Source organism: Sturnira hondurensis, unplaced genomic scaffold (genome assembly GCF_014824575.4).
Source record: "Sturnira hondurensis isolate 20B ecotype Veracruz unplaced genomic scaffold, ASM1482457v3 Scaffold0000880, whole genome shotgun sequence".
NCBI classification, from domain to species: Eukaryota; Metazoa; Chordata; class Mammalia; order Chiroptera; family Phyllostomidae; genus Sturnira; species Sturnira hondurensis.
In genome coordinates this window covers 22,602,352-22,618,497 of record NW_028073511.1, presented here as the reverse complement: position 1 = coordinate 22,618,497, position 16,146 = coordinate 22,602,352, and the positions used below count along the sequence as shown (strand labels likewise).

At 38.7% G+C, this 16,146-nt stretch overlaps 1 protein-coding gene across 1 annotated transcript; it reads left to right on the top strand.

Moving 5' to 3' along the window:
• The first annotated feature begins 893 nt into the window (after positions 1 to 893).
• On the top strand, positions 894 to 15,869 carry CUNH3orf85 (chromosome unknown C3orf85 homolog). The gene is made up of 3 exons (XM_037055528.1): positions 894 to 1,055; positions 11,891 to 12,024; positions 15,587 to 15,869. The coding sequence occupies exons 1-3, from the start codon at positions 995 to 997 to the stop codon at positions 15,674 to 15,676; spliced, it is 285 nt and encodes a 94-aa protein (XP_036911423.1). The 5' UTR covers positions 894 to 994; the 3' UTR covers positions 15,677 to 15,869.
• The last annotated feature ends 277 nt before the right edge of the window (positions 15,870 to 16,146 follow it).

Sequence of the window (16,146 nt, the reverse complement as noted above, 5' to 3'; positions counted from 1 at the left end):
CCCAGCCAGATGCTGATATTGGAGTAATCTTGAGATAACCTGTTAATCCTATTCAGACTTCCCCAGTTTTGTATGTACTCATTTGTGTGTGTGCACACAAGTGTGTGTGCGTGTGTGAGAAAGAGAGAGACGTGTATTTATTTCTATGTGATTTTATCATGTTTATGTTCACGTATCTGCACCACAATCAAGATAGAGAACAGCTCCACCAACCAAGGGTCCCTCTTATTGCTGTTTTACAACCTCACTCACCTCCCCACCTCTGTCCTTAATCCCCACCAACTACCAAAATGTTCTTCATTTCTGCAATTTTGTCATATCAAGAAGAACATAATACAAGCAAGTAACCATTTGAGATTGGCTTTTGTCACTCACTATAATTCCCTTGAAATTCATCCAACTTGCTATGTCAATGCATAAATTTATTATATGATTAATGCTGAGTACTAATTCGTTGTATAGATGTACCTCAGTCAGTTTAACATTCAGCTGTTGAAAGACATCTGGGTTGTTTCCAGTTTTTGTGTGTTACCAATACAGCTGCTATGAACATGCTTATACAGGCTTTGGTGCGAACATGAGTTTTCATCACCCTGAGACCGAAGCCCAACAGTGCAGTTTCTGGGTTGTACACTAAGTGCATGCTCAGATTTCTAAGAAATGGCCAAACTGTTTTCCAAAGTGACTGTATTGTTTTATATGCCCACCAGCAATGTATGAGCAGTCCAGTCTTCTACCTTTTTTTATATCACATTCGTCAGTGTTAATGACAGAATTAGTAAATAAATAAATGACCCATATAAAAAGAGCTTGTACAATGTCAATCCAGAAAGTCCAAAGGGTAAAAAGGCAGGAGTTGGGTTTTTAAAAAGCCACCTCAAGCAACAGCCTCAGTGCCCAGCGTGTGCAGGTGTGCTTCACACTCCCGGAGAGGCCCCGTGGGCCCCGATGCTTTGCTTGGAGTGAATTAGAATAAAAACATCTTTTAAAAAAAATGAACAGGATCATGACCTATAAAATGATTCAAGTGGCCCTGTGTTCTACATTGCTTATAGGTAAGAACCTATTTTTTTTAATTTATCATATCTTTTACAACTACTAGGTTGATAAATAACTCCTTTTGATTTTTTAGAGACATAAACAGGCTTTATCCATAGATAAATTCTAAAGCATTGAGGAAACCAAACTATGTAGCATGCTGTGGTTTTGAACATGTGTTAATTGCATGTTTGTGATCATTTTATTCTTAATTATGTGTTAACATATTAACATGTTACTGTTGCTAAGAAGACTAACTACTGCAGCCAAAGAAGTGTTCTGGTGTCCTTGGGCAAAGAAATTTAAATGCCTTTTATAAACTGTACTACTAACAAAGTGCTGTTAGTGAAGTCCTCAAGGTGCTTTGTGAGTGTGAATTCATTAACCTTTAGGGCAAGCAGTAGCTCAGACAAGTGGGGTTTTACAGATTAAGGAAGACACTGGAGGCCAGACAATCTGCTGCCAAACTGGCCCAGTAACTCAGTGGTTTATATCTAAATTGAAGTGAGAGATCATTTGTTTTTATAACCAAAACTGAAGACACTCACAAAAGTATAAATTATTCTCACAGCCAAATCTCTATACTTGATACTTTTGATGAAGATGCTTAAATCAGAATAAATGTCTACTGTTATGATAAGCTTGAGAACTGTGCAAAAAACTTATGTACTTTGCTTGAGGTATACACACACACACACACGAATAAATAAATACATAGCTATATCTAGATTATTTTTTTATTTCATTTCTTTTTGCATTATTTATTTTTATTTTTCAACTACAGTTTACTTTCACTATTACTTTGTTTTAGTTTCAGGTTTATAGCATAGTGGTTAGATAATCATGTACTACACAAAGTGTTCTCCCTGATATTTCAAGTATTCACCTGGCATATACAATGTTATTACAATATCATTGACTATATTCCCTATGCTTACAGCTCCATGACTATTTTGTAACTACCAGTTTGTACTTCCCAATCCCTTCACCTTTTCACCCACCCCCCACCCTCCTCAACTGTGGCAACCGTCAATCTCTTCTTTGTGTCTGTGAGCCTGTTTCTGTTTTGTCTATATCACAGGTGGCAAACACAAGGCCCGCGGGCAGAATCCAACCCTCCACTTTATTTTATCTTCCTGGCACCTTGTTTCTACCCAGTGGCAGCCCTGAGCTCCCTCTTAACTGTTAAGGAGTAGTTACATTTATACAGTGCTAAAGTTACATTCAGCCCTCTGAAGACAACTGTGAGGCTGATGTGGCCCCCCATGAAAATGAGTTCGACACCCCTGGTCTATATTGTTCTTTGGATTTCACATGTAAGTGAAGTCATATGGTAATTTTCTTTCTCTGTCTGGTTTATTTCACTTGACCTAATACCCTCTAGGTCCATCCACGCTGTCACAAATGGAAAGATTGCATTATTTTTTATGGCTGAGTAATATTCCATTGTATATATGTACCACCACTTTTTTATCTACTTGTCTGTCTACTGATGGGAACTTGGGTTGCTTTCTTATCTCTGCTTTTATAAATAACACTGCAAGGAACATAAGAGTACACATATTCTTCTGAATTAATGTTTTGGATTTCTTCAGATATATACCCAAAAGTGGAATTGCTGGGTCATCAGACAATTCCATTTTTAATTTTTTTGAGGAAACTTTACTGTTTTCCATAGTGGCTGCACCAATATGCATTCCCACCAACAGGGCAGCATACCTAGACTATTAATCTAGGTATACTCACACAAACAGTTGTATATGTTTGTGTATATATTAAGGCTAATTGTATGCAGACAAGTAGCCTTTTATTCCTAAGTTTATGAATAATTTTAATTAAAAGTTTTAATTATCAATATTGTACTTTTATTTGGGATATGTTTAAATAAATTATTTAGAAATTTTTAGCCAAGTTATTATAAATCAATTATCATCATACCAAGTTACAGCTCATATCTTCATGTGAAAAAAGTGAGGCTGGCTCAGTTTAAGTGAGTGAGGGGTACACTGCAAATTGAAATCGTGGGCCAGGTATAATCCATCAGTATAAAGTTTTGCCTTGATTGCCGATCCATGCAGATGACTTTAGAGTAGGTGACAGTGTATGACCACAAGGCTAAAAGCACCACATCTGGTCACACCTGTGAACACTGCAGGGTCAAAAATATTGAGCAAAAGAAAAATGGTTCTGCAAAAATGACTTCTGTGGACTCTCTTAACAATTTGGAACTAACTTTAACTCCAGGTGAGATACAAATATGTGTACCTATGAAAACAACTGCTTTGACTGACTTCACTTAATAAGTGAACGAACTAACGAGTTTATGAAATTTAAGTTCATGAAGTTACAAGCTGAGATCAGAAACTAAGGACGGAGGACCAGTGACACTGCTGGGTTAGCCTTCGGACTTCAGGAAAGAAGACTATGGCTTCTGGTCTGAAGAAACCGGTCTTTAGAACCAAATCCATTCATTACACCAATAACTAGTTCATCAGACATTTTCTAATTCATACAGCTCTAAATTAGGAAATAATAGCTTGAATCAACGTTGTTTGCTTCTCCTTTCCCCCTTTTTCATAAAAGAATATAGCCTATTCATCTACTCATCCTTGGAGCTGTTCTGCTTATCATTTCAAAATTTTGTGTGTTACTATCATTTAAAAAAACTTCCTGTTATATTAGTTGTCTAACAAATTACTTTTGTCTAGAACTTAATTTGAAATAAATAGAGAAAAGATCTAGTTACCCATTTTCCTGATGGGAATACTGACACCAAAAATGATAAAGAGCCTTACTCAAGCAATTAAATTTATCAGCAGAGTGCCCAAATTATTTTATTGATATTCTCAAAATGGTAACTTTTACACACTGGAAATGAGTCCCTGGTCAGGGAATTAAAAGTCTGAGTGTCACGATTTGACTACAAAACAAAACAAAGCATCTCCCTCTTTAACATTTAAGTCAAGAATTGCTTTCTCCTGTAATAAAACAGCAAATATTACTATCACTATTTTAAATCTTTGCTATGAGTCAGGAGCTGTCCATACATTACTTCAGTTCAACTCTCAGGATCAATCTGCAAAGAGATGTTACAATTCTCATTGTACAAAAAGAAAACAGGCCTAGACACAGTGAGTGATCAAACTGCAGTTAATCAATAGCGGATGCTGATTCACATCCAAATTCTACATCTTGGTCTTCTGAAAATAAAACTCTTTTTTCTACAAACGGCCCCCTCTAGCACTACAATGCCAAATATGGGATGTGCAGAAATGGGAGAGGCACAAGAAAGAATAATGGAGCCAATGTTGTAGCCATTGGTTCCAAAAGTAAAGGCCAGAGTTGGGAAGCTGGACGAGTTATCTGAGGAAATAGAGCCAAACCAGGATGTAATCAAAGACTCTCTATAAAAGTCCCTCGTTGAACTGAGGGTGAGAAACAATGTTCAAGTATGTTCCACCTTGATACGGCACTTATTAAAATCAAACAGCCTCATATCACATAAAGAGGAAATAAGGAAAATACACAAATATAGAAAGTGTTTCACTGTGTACCTAAACCAATTCTTGCAGTTGACTCCTGTATGAAACAATTTAGGGAAGGGAGGTCATGACCTTACCATTAGCCAATGATCAGAACTATCTATAGAGTATAAGTATGTCTTCTGGTTTTATACAGAGGAAAATCAAATGGTTTCTCGAGCATCAGCTCTTGTTTTCTGGTTCATGGTTAGTAACCAAGGCCAATTTGTCCTAAGTTTGTTTGTTTGTTTTCTTTTGACAGAGCTATTAAGCTTACATTTTATTCCCCAGGACCTCTTTTTTGTCATCTCTTCCATGGAAGAAATGGCCCTTTTTTTGTCAGGCCTGCAGCCCTCCAATTTCTTGGAGGGTTGTGTAGTCACTGATCCGCTTTTGGTTCCTGTTTATAAGAGTGTGTTCTTAATTTTACCTACTCACTTTGGCTTAAGGTTGATTGATGCTCTGAAGAAAGTGGGTAGTAAGAATAAACTGGGAAATAATTTGGTTGGACAAAAAAATGTCATTGCCGGTTACTAGATGCATTGAGCATGCTGAATGTTGTAGAAAAACTGTTCTCCTACCCCTTTTCCTTCCCATGTGGAATCATTTGTCATGGCATTGGAGTTGGGAATCCCGTCAACGCACACAGGCAGTGACCCAGAAGGCGTCACTATTGAATCACTTGAGATGCTGCCTTTCATCAATTACAAATTTCTCTGTCTACAAGATCAAAAAACAATAAAATATATGCTGGCTCCAGAATACATGCCAGGGAACTGCACGGGCGCAAGAGTGGGTGTGAATGCAGCTGTATGTGTGTGCCTGAGAGAAGGTTAAAACAGATTGAAGTTTCTGTTTGCATTTCAAAGTACTCAACACATCAGCAATTGCAATGTCAACAAAGTTGAGGTTCCTGAGTTAAAAGTTCAGTTACAAAGCATTTTATTAACAGATAGTTTAATATGACGCTGAGGGTTTGAGAGCTGGTCCCTCCCACAGATCAGTGTCTCTTTTTTCCAGTTCATGTCCATTACACCTCTGCTTTCTCTCTTTTTACTCCCAATTTTCGTCATGTTTCTTCTTCCCATGGCTATATTTTGCAATGCCCTTCTTTTTTCTTTTTTTCCCTTGATGTTTTTCTTGATTTCTCTCTTCTCCTATCTTCTTTTTCTTTTTCACTTTTTTCTCTCACAACCCAAATTTCTTATCTCTCATTCTCTCTCACTAATTTTTACCTGAATTACAGGAAAAACATTTCCTATAGAAATGAGAGAAATGAGAGAAAACATTTTATTAAATATAACTCTTTTATCTTCTACCACAAACTTTTGGTCAATAACTAAAATGAAGAGTAAAAAGGAAAAAAATAACTATTTTATTATTTGTGCAGAAAATTATTTACTTAACACAAAGCATAAAATAGTCAAGCCTAAAAGATACGAAACTAAACATGAGTATTTTAGTCTCTCACAAAATTATAAAATTTCTCCCTCATTTTTAGAGATCTTTGAAAATGTTCCTATATTGCCAGGATGTCTATATATCCTATTCTCCTGATTCTCTTTTGTTCTTAATTCCTAGTGACCATTTATACTTTCATTACTTAATTTTTGTGCATGCATAATTGCCTGGGTGCTTATTTTATTATCTAAGACATAAATAATTTAAAAGCAAGGACTGAGACTCAGTCCAATAAAAATAGTAAATAATAAAGGTTATTTTCTCACTGCTTAGACTGAGTGCTAAGTGCTTTATTTTCGGTATCACAACACTAAGAGTTTTGAACTTGTGACAGGACTATAGTGCTTATTCATCGTCTCCAGTACCCAGTGTCAGGTAACACTACGAATATCCATATCACCCGGCCCCCAGGGGAAAGTGCTACCGCAAATCTATCCTGTGAACCAGAAGACACTGCGTCTTCTGCGCCAGCTGAGTCCCAACACATTTGCTTCACAGATGCTGATGAGAAGATGGTCTGTGCTGTTTTATTTTTCCTGTTTCTTTTTTTAAAAGATTTTATTTACTTATCTTTAAAGGAGAGAAGGAGAGAAATATCAATGTATGGTTGCCTCTTGTGAGTCCCCTGCTGGGAACTGGCCTCCAACCCAGGCATGTGCCCTGACTGGGAATCGAACCGCGATCTTGTGGTTCAAACGCCCGCGCTCAATCTACTGAGCTACACCAGCCAGGGCTTATTTTTCCTGTTTCCTAGTGAGGCTGTGAGACCACAGACCTGTTATGGTCTCTTCAACACATAGCACTCCTTTTCTTTGTCCTGGTTTTGATCAGTGTGAGAAATAAATTATAGATGATTATGGAAGACAATTCATTTTCTTTATTACTGAGAAAAGCAAATAGCAAGTTGTAGTGTACTATACACTACAAGGACAGAAAGAGCCTGATGACTGGACCCACAATTTGGCAAATTTCATATCCAACTACAGGTTGCAGAACCAGGACAGAAAGCATGCCCTCTGAGGGCAGCATAGTCTGCAGAGGAAGAAGGAAGAGGAGCTAGACGGGCTAAGTCATGCCTCTTGGATTCACCAAATTAAATGAGGCACTTCCCCTTCCGAGGGACAGAGCACACAAAAGAGAGAAGAAAGGCCTGGGGTTACTCCAGATGACCCCCCTCAGTGTGGAAGAAAACAGGAATCTGCCATCAGACTCTCCCCTTTCATTGTGTATCTTAAGTTTCATCTTAGTTCACACTAATCTTTTTAGTGTACAGGTTTCTATCAAGTACCGTTTTCATGGTCATGTGCATAGTATATTGACGATTCAGTAATTTCTCCACTACCCAAGCAAAATCTCTTTTTCAACCTTCCCTCGGTAATGGCAATATAGGGAGTCTTTCCACTTTTAATTGTATAGCACCTGTGACTCTCATACTGCTCATCAGCCTATGTAGGGCACTCATCTCTTTGTGCATAGTATGGCTACCTTTTTACTTGTATTGCCTTAATTATTGGATAGGTTTATTTTTATTTCTCTGTCACTTACTTCCGTCTGTCTCAGCGCTGAACTTCTCAGCATGTAAACCCCTTGATGGTAGTAGGAGCTGTGCCCACGTAGCATCTCCTATGTGCTTCCAACGACATAATACTATGCAGAGTTTAGTTTATGACCTGTTTGTTATCAATACACTCCAGTTAAAAATATTAGAGCTAGCCCTGGCTGGTGAGGCTCAGAGAACTGAGCATCAGCTTGTGAACCAAAGGGTTGCTGGTTCAATTCCTAGTCAGGGCATATGTCTGGGCTGTGGGCCACATTCCCAGGTGAGGGCATGTGAGATGCAACCAATCAATGTTTCTTTTCTCACATTGATGTTTCTCCCCCTGTCTTTTTCCCTCCATTTTCCTCTCTCTAAAAAGAAATAAAATTTTTAAAAAATATATTCAAGCTGGAAGAGACCTTAGAGACCATATGATCAGCTTCATCTTACAGAACAGAAACTGGAGGTGCCAGAATACAAAGTGGCTTGGCGGCGACCTAGCCACTGCCAGGACCAGGATAAGACTTCGAATCTCTGGTTTTCTTGGTTTGTGTGAAGAGAGCTGTGATCTCGACTATCTCCACACGCTGAAGTGTCTGCCTTATTGCTATTGTGCAAAATTTTCTGCAAAGGATATTCTAGATTGGTTTCTATAGTAGAGCTAAGCTTGACAGGTGTTATTAAAATTATGACACAGAATGAAAGAAAGGAGAGTGTATAGGGAGTTGGAAAGAAAGAGAAAAATGTATTTTCATAGATTATGAAGTTTAATAAAGGTATTAACCTGACTCATATTGCCTACATTTAAAAAACCCACCCATTTAATAGCCAAAAATGTAATAAAACTCAGGGTTCGGTTTCCAAACCCAGCAGTATTATATAGGCTTGCAAACACAAAACTCTGATCTTGCTCTCACTAACTTTCAAGGGTGATCAGGCAGAATAAAAAAGGGAGGGGAAATTTCTCAAGCAGAGCAGATAATAGCATGTCCTTCTATATTACTTACATTTTATTTCCAGTCCTGCCATTGACTTACTATGTGACCTTGAGTGAGTCATTTCATCTCCATGTGTCAATGTTCTCATTTGTAAAGTAGGACAATAAATACTACTTTCCTTCTCTCTGCTGGGTGATGTTATTATCACCATCAATTAATATTTATTGGATGCCTGTTTGTCGCATAATACTGAGGTAGGAGCTTTGTTCTGGGCCGTGCAGTGGGAGGCCAGAGGAGATCATAGGAGTGAGACATTTTCTGTGAGCAAAAAAAGTAGAAGGTTTACAAAAGACAGCGTTGTTAGAGCTTAAAATATTTCAATAGTTAGGGCTGATATTTTAAAGTACACTTCTTGGCCAAGCTTCACGTAATTGCAATGTTTTTCTTAGTGACTGTACAATGCACCAGGATAATGCTGGTGCAGAGTGCTGGTTTTGCTCTTTGAGGATGCTAAATGACACTGTCTTGAGAATTACTGTGTTTTCTTTTTTAGCCATAAATTTCATCCTAAACATAATTTACTTAGAAATATTTATTAGATATTGAAGGTATCAGGTTTACTTTACCTAGCCATTCCCTTTGTTTAAAAAAACTTTTAAGAAACAAAATAAGTACACATCAAACATGCAACATTGTATAACACTTTTACTTCAAAGGGAATGAAGAGAAATCTGAAAAGTCACCTACTAACGCATTTGAGCCAAAACCAAAACTTCAATGCGGGTCTGTCTACACCAGGCAGTCCAAATGGATGAGAGTTTCCTGTTCCCTCCAAATCCATTCTGTCTCACCATCCCTCTATGGTTTACCGGATTCAGACCCATACTTACTCTCATCTGGACTATTCAAGGAGCCTCTGACCTCATTTCACTCACTCTGCTCTCTTCCTTCTACCGTGTGCCCTCCATACCACTGACAATGCAGTTTTCATAAGTAAATCTATGAGTGGATAAATAAAATGCTGACATATACAACCAAAATATTATTTATCCTTAAAAAGGAATGAAATGCTGACATAGGCTACAACACAGATAAACATTGAAGATACTATACCAAGTGAAATAAGTCAGACCAGACACTCAAGGACAAATATTACATGATTCCCTGCATATCAGATACCTCGAAAAGGCAAACTCATGGAGACAGAAAGCAGAATGTGGTTACTGGGACCTGGGGGAGAAGATGATGGGAGTTACTGTTTAAAGAATACAGAGTTCATACCTGAGGTAATAAAAAGGTTCTGGAGACGTGGTGATGGTTGCAAACAAATTATTGTGAATGCACTTGATACCACTGAATCGTATACTTAAAAATGGTTAAAATGGTGCGTTTTATATTATGTATATTTTAACACAATAAAACAAAAATTTTAAATGTAGAATGGTCCTATCATTTTCTGGTACAGAAGTAATTACTGTTTATAGAACAAAGTCCAAACTCCTTGGTATGATAGTAATAATCCTTCAGAATCAAGCTCCAGATTAGCTTTCCAAGATTATCTTTGGCACATCTATGCCATAGAGATATCCCTCAATCATATTGGCAAAGTAAGGGTCCTTGAACCTGAACCTTACCTTGTTCCTCTGTTCCTAGGCCCTTTCATCCAGTGTTTTGCACCCAGAGGCAGCCTGATTGATTGGTGATACCCAGACAGGTTATTATTTTCAATAGGCACTCATTTGGAAGTAGAGGTTCTTGGATTGACAAATTGAACTATAAATAATAGGGTTAATAACTAGAACCCTGCTTAGAACTCAAGGCCAAGCCTGGGAAAGCATGCAATCTTAATAGATTGTACAAGTAATTATTGTTTTTTTCTATACATGCATAAAATATTATTATTATTATTATTATTATATACTATTATCTGACCCTAAGCATTCCCACTTCACAGTCATAATATAGCACAGTGGCTCTGAAGGGAGAATTGCATCTCCACCTCCTACCAGCTGTGTGGTCTTGAGCATAGTTTTTAACTGTTCTGTGACTTTGTTTCCATGGCTCCAAAATGAAATGACTGACAGCACAACTACTTAGGTTTGTTGTAAATGTTAAATAACATAATTCAGGTAATATATTTACCTGAATACTCAATAAATGTTAGCTAACATTATTAATATTTGTGTTTATATTTGTTTCCACACATTGTTCTGTTAGATTACCAACGACTTTTGCTCTCATTGTTCCAATAGCTTAATATTTAAAGGCTTGCCCCTTCCCCTCATCATGCTGATTAACCTCGTCTTTGAGGAACAGGTTAAGTAGTTTCCTGACCATGAAAAGGTCTGCTGTGTCCTAGTGCTCAACAATACAACCTCCTCCAAAACTCCCTTAGCACAATCGAGTCTTGTGTTGCCTTATTTTGTTTGGTATCTTAGACCTTTTCTTTCCCTCTCCTATAGAGAGGTTTCATATGCCATAGCTCACTGCACCCCAGTCCATGGAGTATTGGTCTATAGGGGTCTGTTAATAATGAAGCTGTGAAGTGCCTAACATGGCATTGCTTGCAACTGCATTTGTAATAAGTTCTTCTTCACCACAAGCAATAAACAGATTGTACTGTTACATGTAGGTCAAGAGTGAGTTTTCCTTTATATAGATTGAAGTTACAACTGTGAACATGATTGTGTTTTATTTAGAAACAAAAACACAGTACAAACTGTTAAAAATTTAAAATCCTAAAGAACTCAAGATTTTAAAAATTATATTTTTTCCTAACCCTGAAGTGGGAAGGAGAGAGAAAATACACATCTGTTTGATTTAACGATACAAACAACTTCACTAACAATCAATACTAACAATTTTAACTGCAGTGCCAGATTTGGGAGCCGGCTACTTTAAACTGAATTATAGGTGTTATTTCAGAAGGCTAAGAAAGCAAGAATAAGATTGCTGACTTCCAGATCTGAGTCAGGTGGCTTACATCCATTAATTCATCCAGTCCTTCCAATAGTCCAACATAATTTTGTCATTGTGTCATTGTTATTCTTCTTATTCCTTTTTACGTACAAGAAAACCAGAGCTCAGAGATATTACATGACTTGCCTAAAAAAGTGATAGAGCTGAGATTTGATTCCAGGTTTGTGGCTCTCATTCATCTCCAGAAAGAAGCTCTGAGAACATTCTTGGTCCACCACCCAGCACTAGCTTTCATGCTGTGCCATGTACAGATCACGTAGGCTGGTGACAGCATGATGGTGGCAAAGCGCTTTTCCAGGGTTTCCTTCTCAGGCACCCACTCTTCCAAAGACCTCAGCTGTGTCTCTTTAAGAGGAAACATTGAGATGTAAACTATTGCCCTAAAAGATGCTGTGCTCTTGAACTCTGAATTACAGGAGCATTGGGAGCACCATTTTTGTTGGAAGACCCAGCAAACCAGTTCCTACATTTCAAAAGACACATGTATTTGCAGGATTACTGGAACCCAGATAACAGTCTGAAAACGTGGGAAAACACACTGGCTGATCAGGTATTTGCATTAGAAACAAATGGTCCTTCAGCAACTAGCTTTTTATTACTTTTTTGTTTTTGTAGTGTATTACACATGATTTTTATTTGTGACCTTCCACGTCAGGGATAGTTCTTACATAGACTTATTTTTTGCTGTTACTTATTTTATTTTTTGTTGTTGTTCAGTTACAGTTGTCCCACCTTTTCCCCCATTTCTCTCCCCTGTTCTGTCCTCCTGACCCGGCACCCTGCCGCTCCCACCACAACCATCTTTCTAAACAGGCATCACATCAGGTAGCCTGGCCCTGGCTTTTCCTCTCCTTCTGCCATGAGCTATGCCTGCCCTTTCTTCTCAATAAAGTGCCTTTTGCAAACGTTCCCTCCTTCTGAAGCCTTTCCCAGCTTTCTAGGTAGGTGTTTGTCCTTCTTTCTCCTCTCCCTTTGTATGCTGTTTGCGTGTGAATAGCTCACAAACCCTCACACTGGAATTATTTTTGTGCACCCAATCTCCCTACCTAGGCTGCAAAAATAAAGTGCATGTCTTATACATCATTCTCAGGAGCTACTAAAATGACTGTTATGTAGTCAAGTCTCAGTGAATGATTCCATGTTTGGGTAAGTGAGTAGATGGATCACGGTCATTTCAGTTCCCTCCCACCTGTTCAGCAGTTACTTTCCTTCTGTGACAATTATCCAATCTTTAAAGTCATTTCATTTCCTCTCCTTTTGTACATTTTCCTATTCATTTGTATTCTCACTCCAAGAGAAATAAAGAAGAAACTTTATTTTAAAATACATTTTATTGATTATGTTATTACAGTTGTCCCATTTCTCCCCTCATTCCCCTCCACCCAGCACACCCTCTCCCTCCCACATTCCCCTCCCTTTAGTTCATGTCTATGTGTCTTAAGTTCTTTAACTTTTACGTTTCCCACACTATTCTTGCTCTCCCCCTATTTTCTACCCACTGTCTATGCTACTTATTCTCCATACCTTGTCCCTCACCCCTCCTCCCACTTCCCTGTTGCCAACCCTCCATGTGATCTCCATTTCTATGGTGCTGCTCCTGATCTAGCTGTCCTCTTGGTTTGCTTTTGTTTTAGGTGTGGTTGTTAATAGCTGTGTGTTTGCTGTCCTTTCACTGTTCATATTTTTATCTTCTTTTTCTTAGATAAGTCCCTTTAACATTTCAGATAATAAGGGTTTGATGATGATGAACTCCTTGAACTTGACCTTATCTGAGAAGCACTTTATCTGCCCTTCCATTCTAAATGAAAGCTTTGCTGGATAGAGTAATCTTGGATGTAGGTCTTTGGATTTCATGACTTGGAATACTTCTTTCCAGCCCCTTCTTGCCTGTGAGGTCTCTTTTGAGAAATCAGTTGACAGTCTAATGGGAACTCCTTTGTAGGTGCTTGTCCCCTTCTCTCTTGTTGCTTCTAGAATTCTCTCCTTCATTTTAATCTTAGGTAATGTAATTGTGAGATGCCTTGGTGTGTTCCTATTTGGGTCCACCTTCTTTGGGACTATCTGAGCTTCCTGGACTTCCTGAAAGTCTATTTCCTTGGCCAGATTGGGGAAGTTCTCCTTCATTATTTGTTCAAATAAGTTTTCCACTTTTTGCTCTTCCTCTTCCCCTTCTGGTATCCTTATAATTTGGATGTTGGAATGTTTAAAGATGTCCTGGAGGTTCCTAAGCCTCTCCTTGTTTTTTTTGAATTCTTGTTTCTTCATTCTGTTCTGGTTGAATGTTTCTTTCTTCCTTCTGGTCCACTCTATTGATTTGAGTCCCTATTTCCTTCCCATCACTATTGGTTCCCTGTGCATATTCCTTCATTTCACTTAGTTTAGCCTTCATTAGTCCATCTAATTTGTGACTAAAATCAACCAGTTCTGTGAGCATCTTGATCACCAGTGTTTTGAACTGTGCAACTGATAGGTTACCTATCTCTTTGTGGCTTAGAATTATTGGCTCTGGGGTTTGAGCTGTTTTTCTGCTTGAGCCGTAATGTTTTGGTCTGTTCGCACCTATTACGTATTAGGGGCAGAGCTTTAGGTGTTTACCAGGGCTGGGCAACCTAGTTGCTGGGTTGTGACACTGTATGTGGGGTCGGAGTCCAAGAGGGAGAAAATGGAGCTTTGCTCTGTTCTCTGTTGTACCTCAGTCCCTTCTGCTGCTTCCCCTGAGCAAACTGGGCCTTTCTGGTGCTTATTCCCATGTGGGTGGGCTTGTGTGCATTCTAGGACCCTGTGGGTTTCTCCAATGAACTTTCCTTTGAGGGCAGGAGTCTCTTCCTGCGCCTCAACCCCCACAAGTGTTTCAATCGGTGTTTGGAGGCTTTATTTCCTGGCACTAGGACCCTGGGTTGCGCTATCTGTCTTGCTCCCCAGTTAGCTGCCTGCGAATGTGGGACTGCTGCCAGCCACCTTGCACAAAGTGCCCCGTTTCTCAATCACCGCCTCACTGGGTCTGCCAGCTGCCACCTAGGTACTCAGGGTCTGCCTGGTGCTGCCTTGCGCGCCCAGGGTGCCTTGCATTCCTGGTGTCACCGCTTCCAGTGCCACGACCCCTCTCCACTTCAATGCCCGACTCCACCCCGCCTACCAGTCTGGATGAATGTATTTATTTTAACTCCTTGGTTGTCGGACTTGCATATAGTTCAATTTTCTTTCAGTTTTGGTTGTTACTTTGTTTCTGAATTGTTGTTGTCCTTATTTTGATTGTTCGAGGAGGCATAGTGTGTATACCTACGCCTCTATCTTGGCCGGAAGTCCTTTGAGTTCAAGAAGAAACTTTAATTCACCAGTTTTATTTCATCTTTTTGACTGAAAAACTCTTTGAAACTTCAGGCCAAATGAAATTGCTAAATTATCTAAGGATTTCAATCAGTCATAATTCCCCTCTTAAAATGGCAATTTAGAAAACAAAAGTGTATAACAATTCCTACACTGATTTGTTCTTTCTTTCCACGTGTATTTGGCTCTCAGTACAACAAAGTATAAGGATTGAATAAAATCACTTTAAAAATTGAGTTTCCTTGTTTTCTTGGAGCCTGAGGCCTGTCCTTTCTCCACATAGCTGGCTTTTAACTAGTCTAACAGGGTTGGCTTGGTTCGGCTTAGTGCTTGCTGATGGCAACCACCAGCTTGAATAATACATCTAACTCTTAGCCTAATTCTCTCCAACAGGCATAATTTATAGGTATTAAAACAAGGCTTTGTTTATTTGGCAAATAAAAGAATTACATAGACTGGAAGACTATGCCTTCTTTATGGAATATTCAAATTTTCAAGTACACTCCTTTCTGTCATCGTGGACCAGGGCTGCAGTCCACTGACAGATGCTGTGGTGTCACAGGACGCTACCACCTCAATTCATGCCCTGGCCCTACAGATGCTGCAAAACTTCTCAGCAGTGAAATAAACAGACTACCATATGTGTTGAAAACCAAACCAGAATCATTCTTCCATTATATTTCTCTCAATCTTTTAGCCAAATATTTATATGATAATCAGAATAACGGATACAGAGTGTGTTCTACCCACTCAGAGACCATGACTTGAGCTTCCTTTTATTGCAGGCTTATGAAACATGGACTGCTTTGAGAAGAATAGCACAGTATTATCTGAATGGGAACACCTTCACCTCTGACACGTCTACTGCCCGGTAAATGTGCTTTGCTGGTTAAGCCAGGACAGCAAAAATGGTGGGAGCACGGCAGCGCACCAAAACCAAGGGCTTCGGGGAGCTGAAGGCAAATGCTCGTCCTTTACTAGATTATTTACTATGTCTGTCTCATAGAGGTGTTGAGCAAAAGTAAATACAAAAATTCATCAGTTACCTGGAATTTGAAGTTTTCCATAAATGGTAAATAACATGAGAACTAAAATAAAAAAGACTGTAGTACAAGAAAATAATAACATTTACCAAAGAGGGCTTTTATGGAAAAATAAACTTTTTTTAAAGCAGTGTCATTAAAACTCTCTGCTCATAACCATTGCTTTCTATTGCCTCTTCTTTGTCAGCTTACTTTTTAATTTAAAAAAGGGGGATTTCTTAAATGGAGCTGGCCCTCTTCTCTTTAACATCTGTCATTGACTAAAGCCAGTTTGTTTTAAGACTCCACTCTGAAACTTTTTC

Coding starts and splice junctions, on each gene's coding strand:
- CUNH3orf85 (XM_037055528.1), top strand. CDS start 995: ATGAACAGGATCATGACCTATAAAATGATTCAAGTGGCCCTGTGTTCT. Junction 1,056..11,890: donor GTGTTCTACATTGCTTATAG/GTAAGAACCTAT, acceptor TCTGAATTACAG/GAGCATTGGGAGCACCATTT. Junction 12,025..15,586: donor AAAACACACTGGCTGATCAG/GTATTTGCATTA, acceptor CTTTTATTGCAG/GCTTATGAAACATGGACTGC.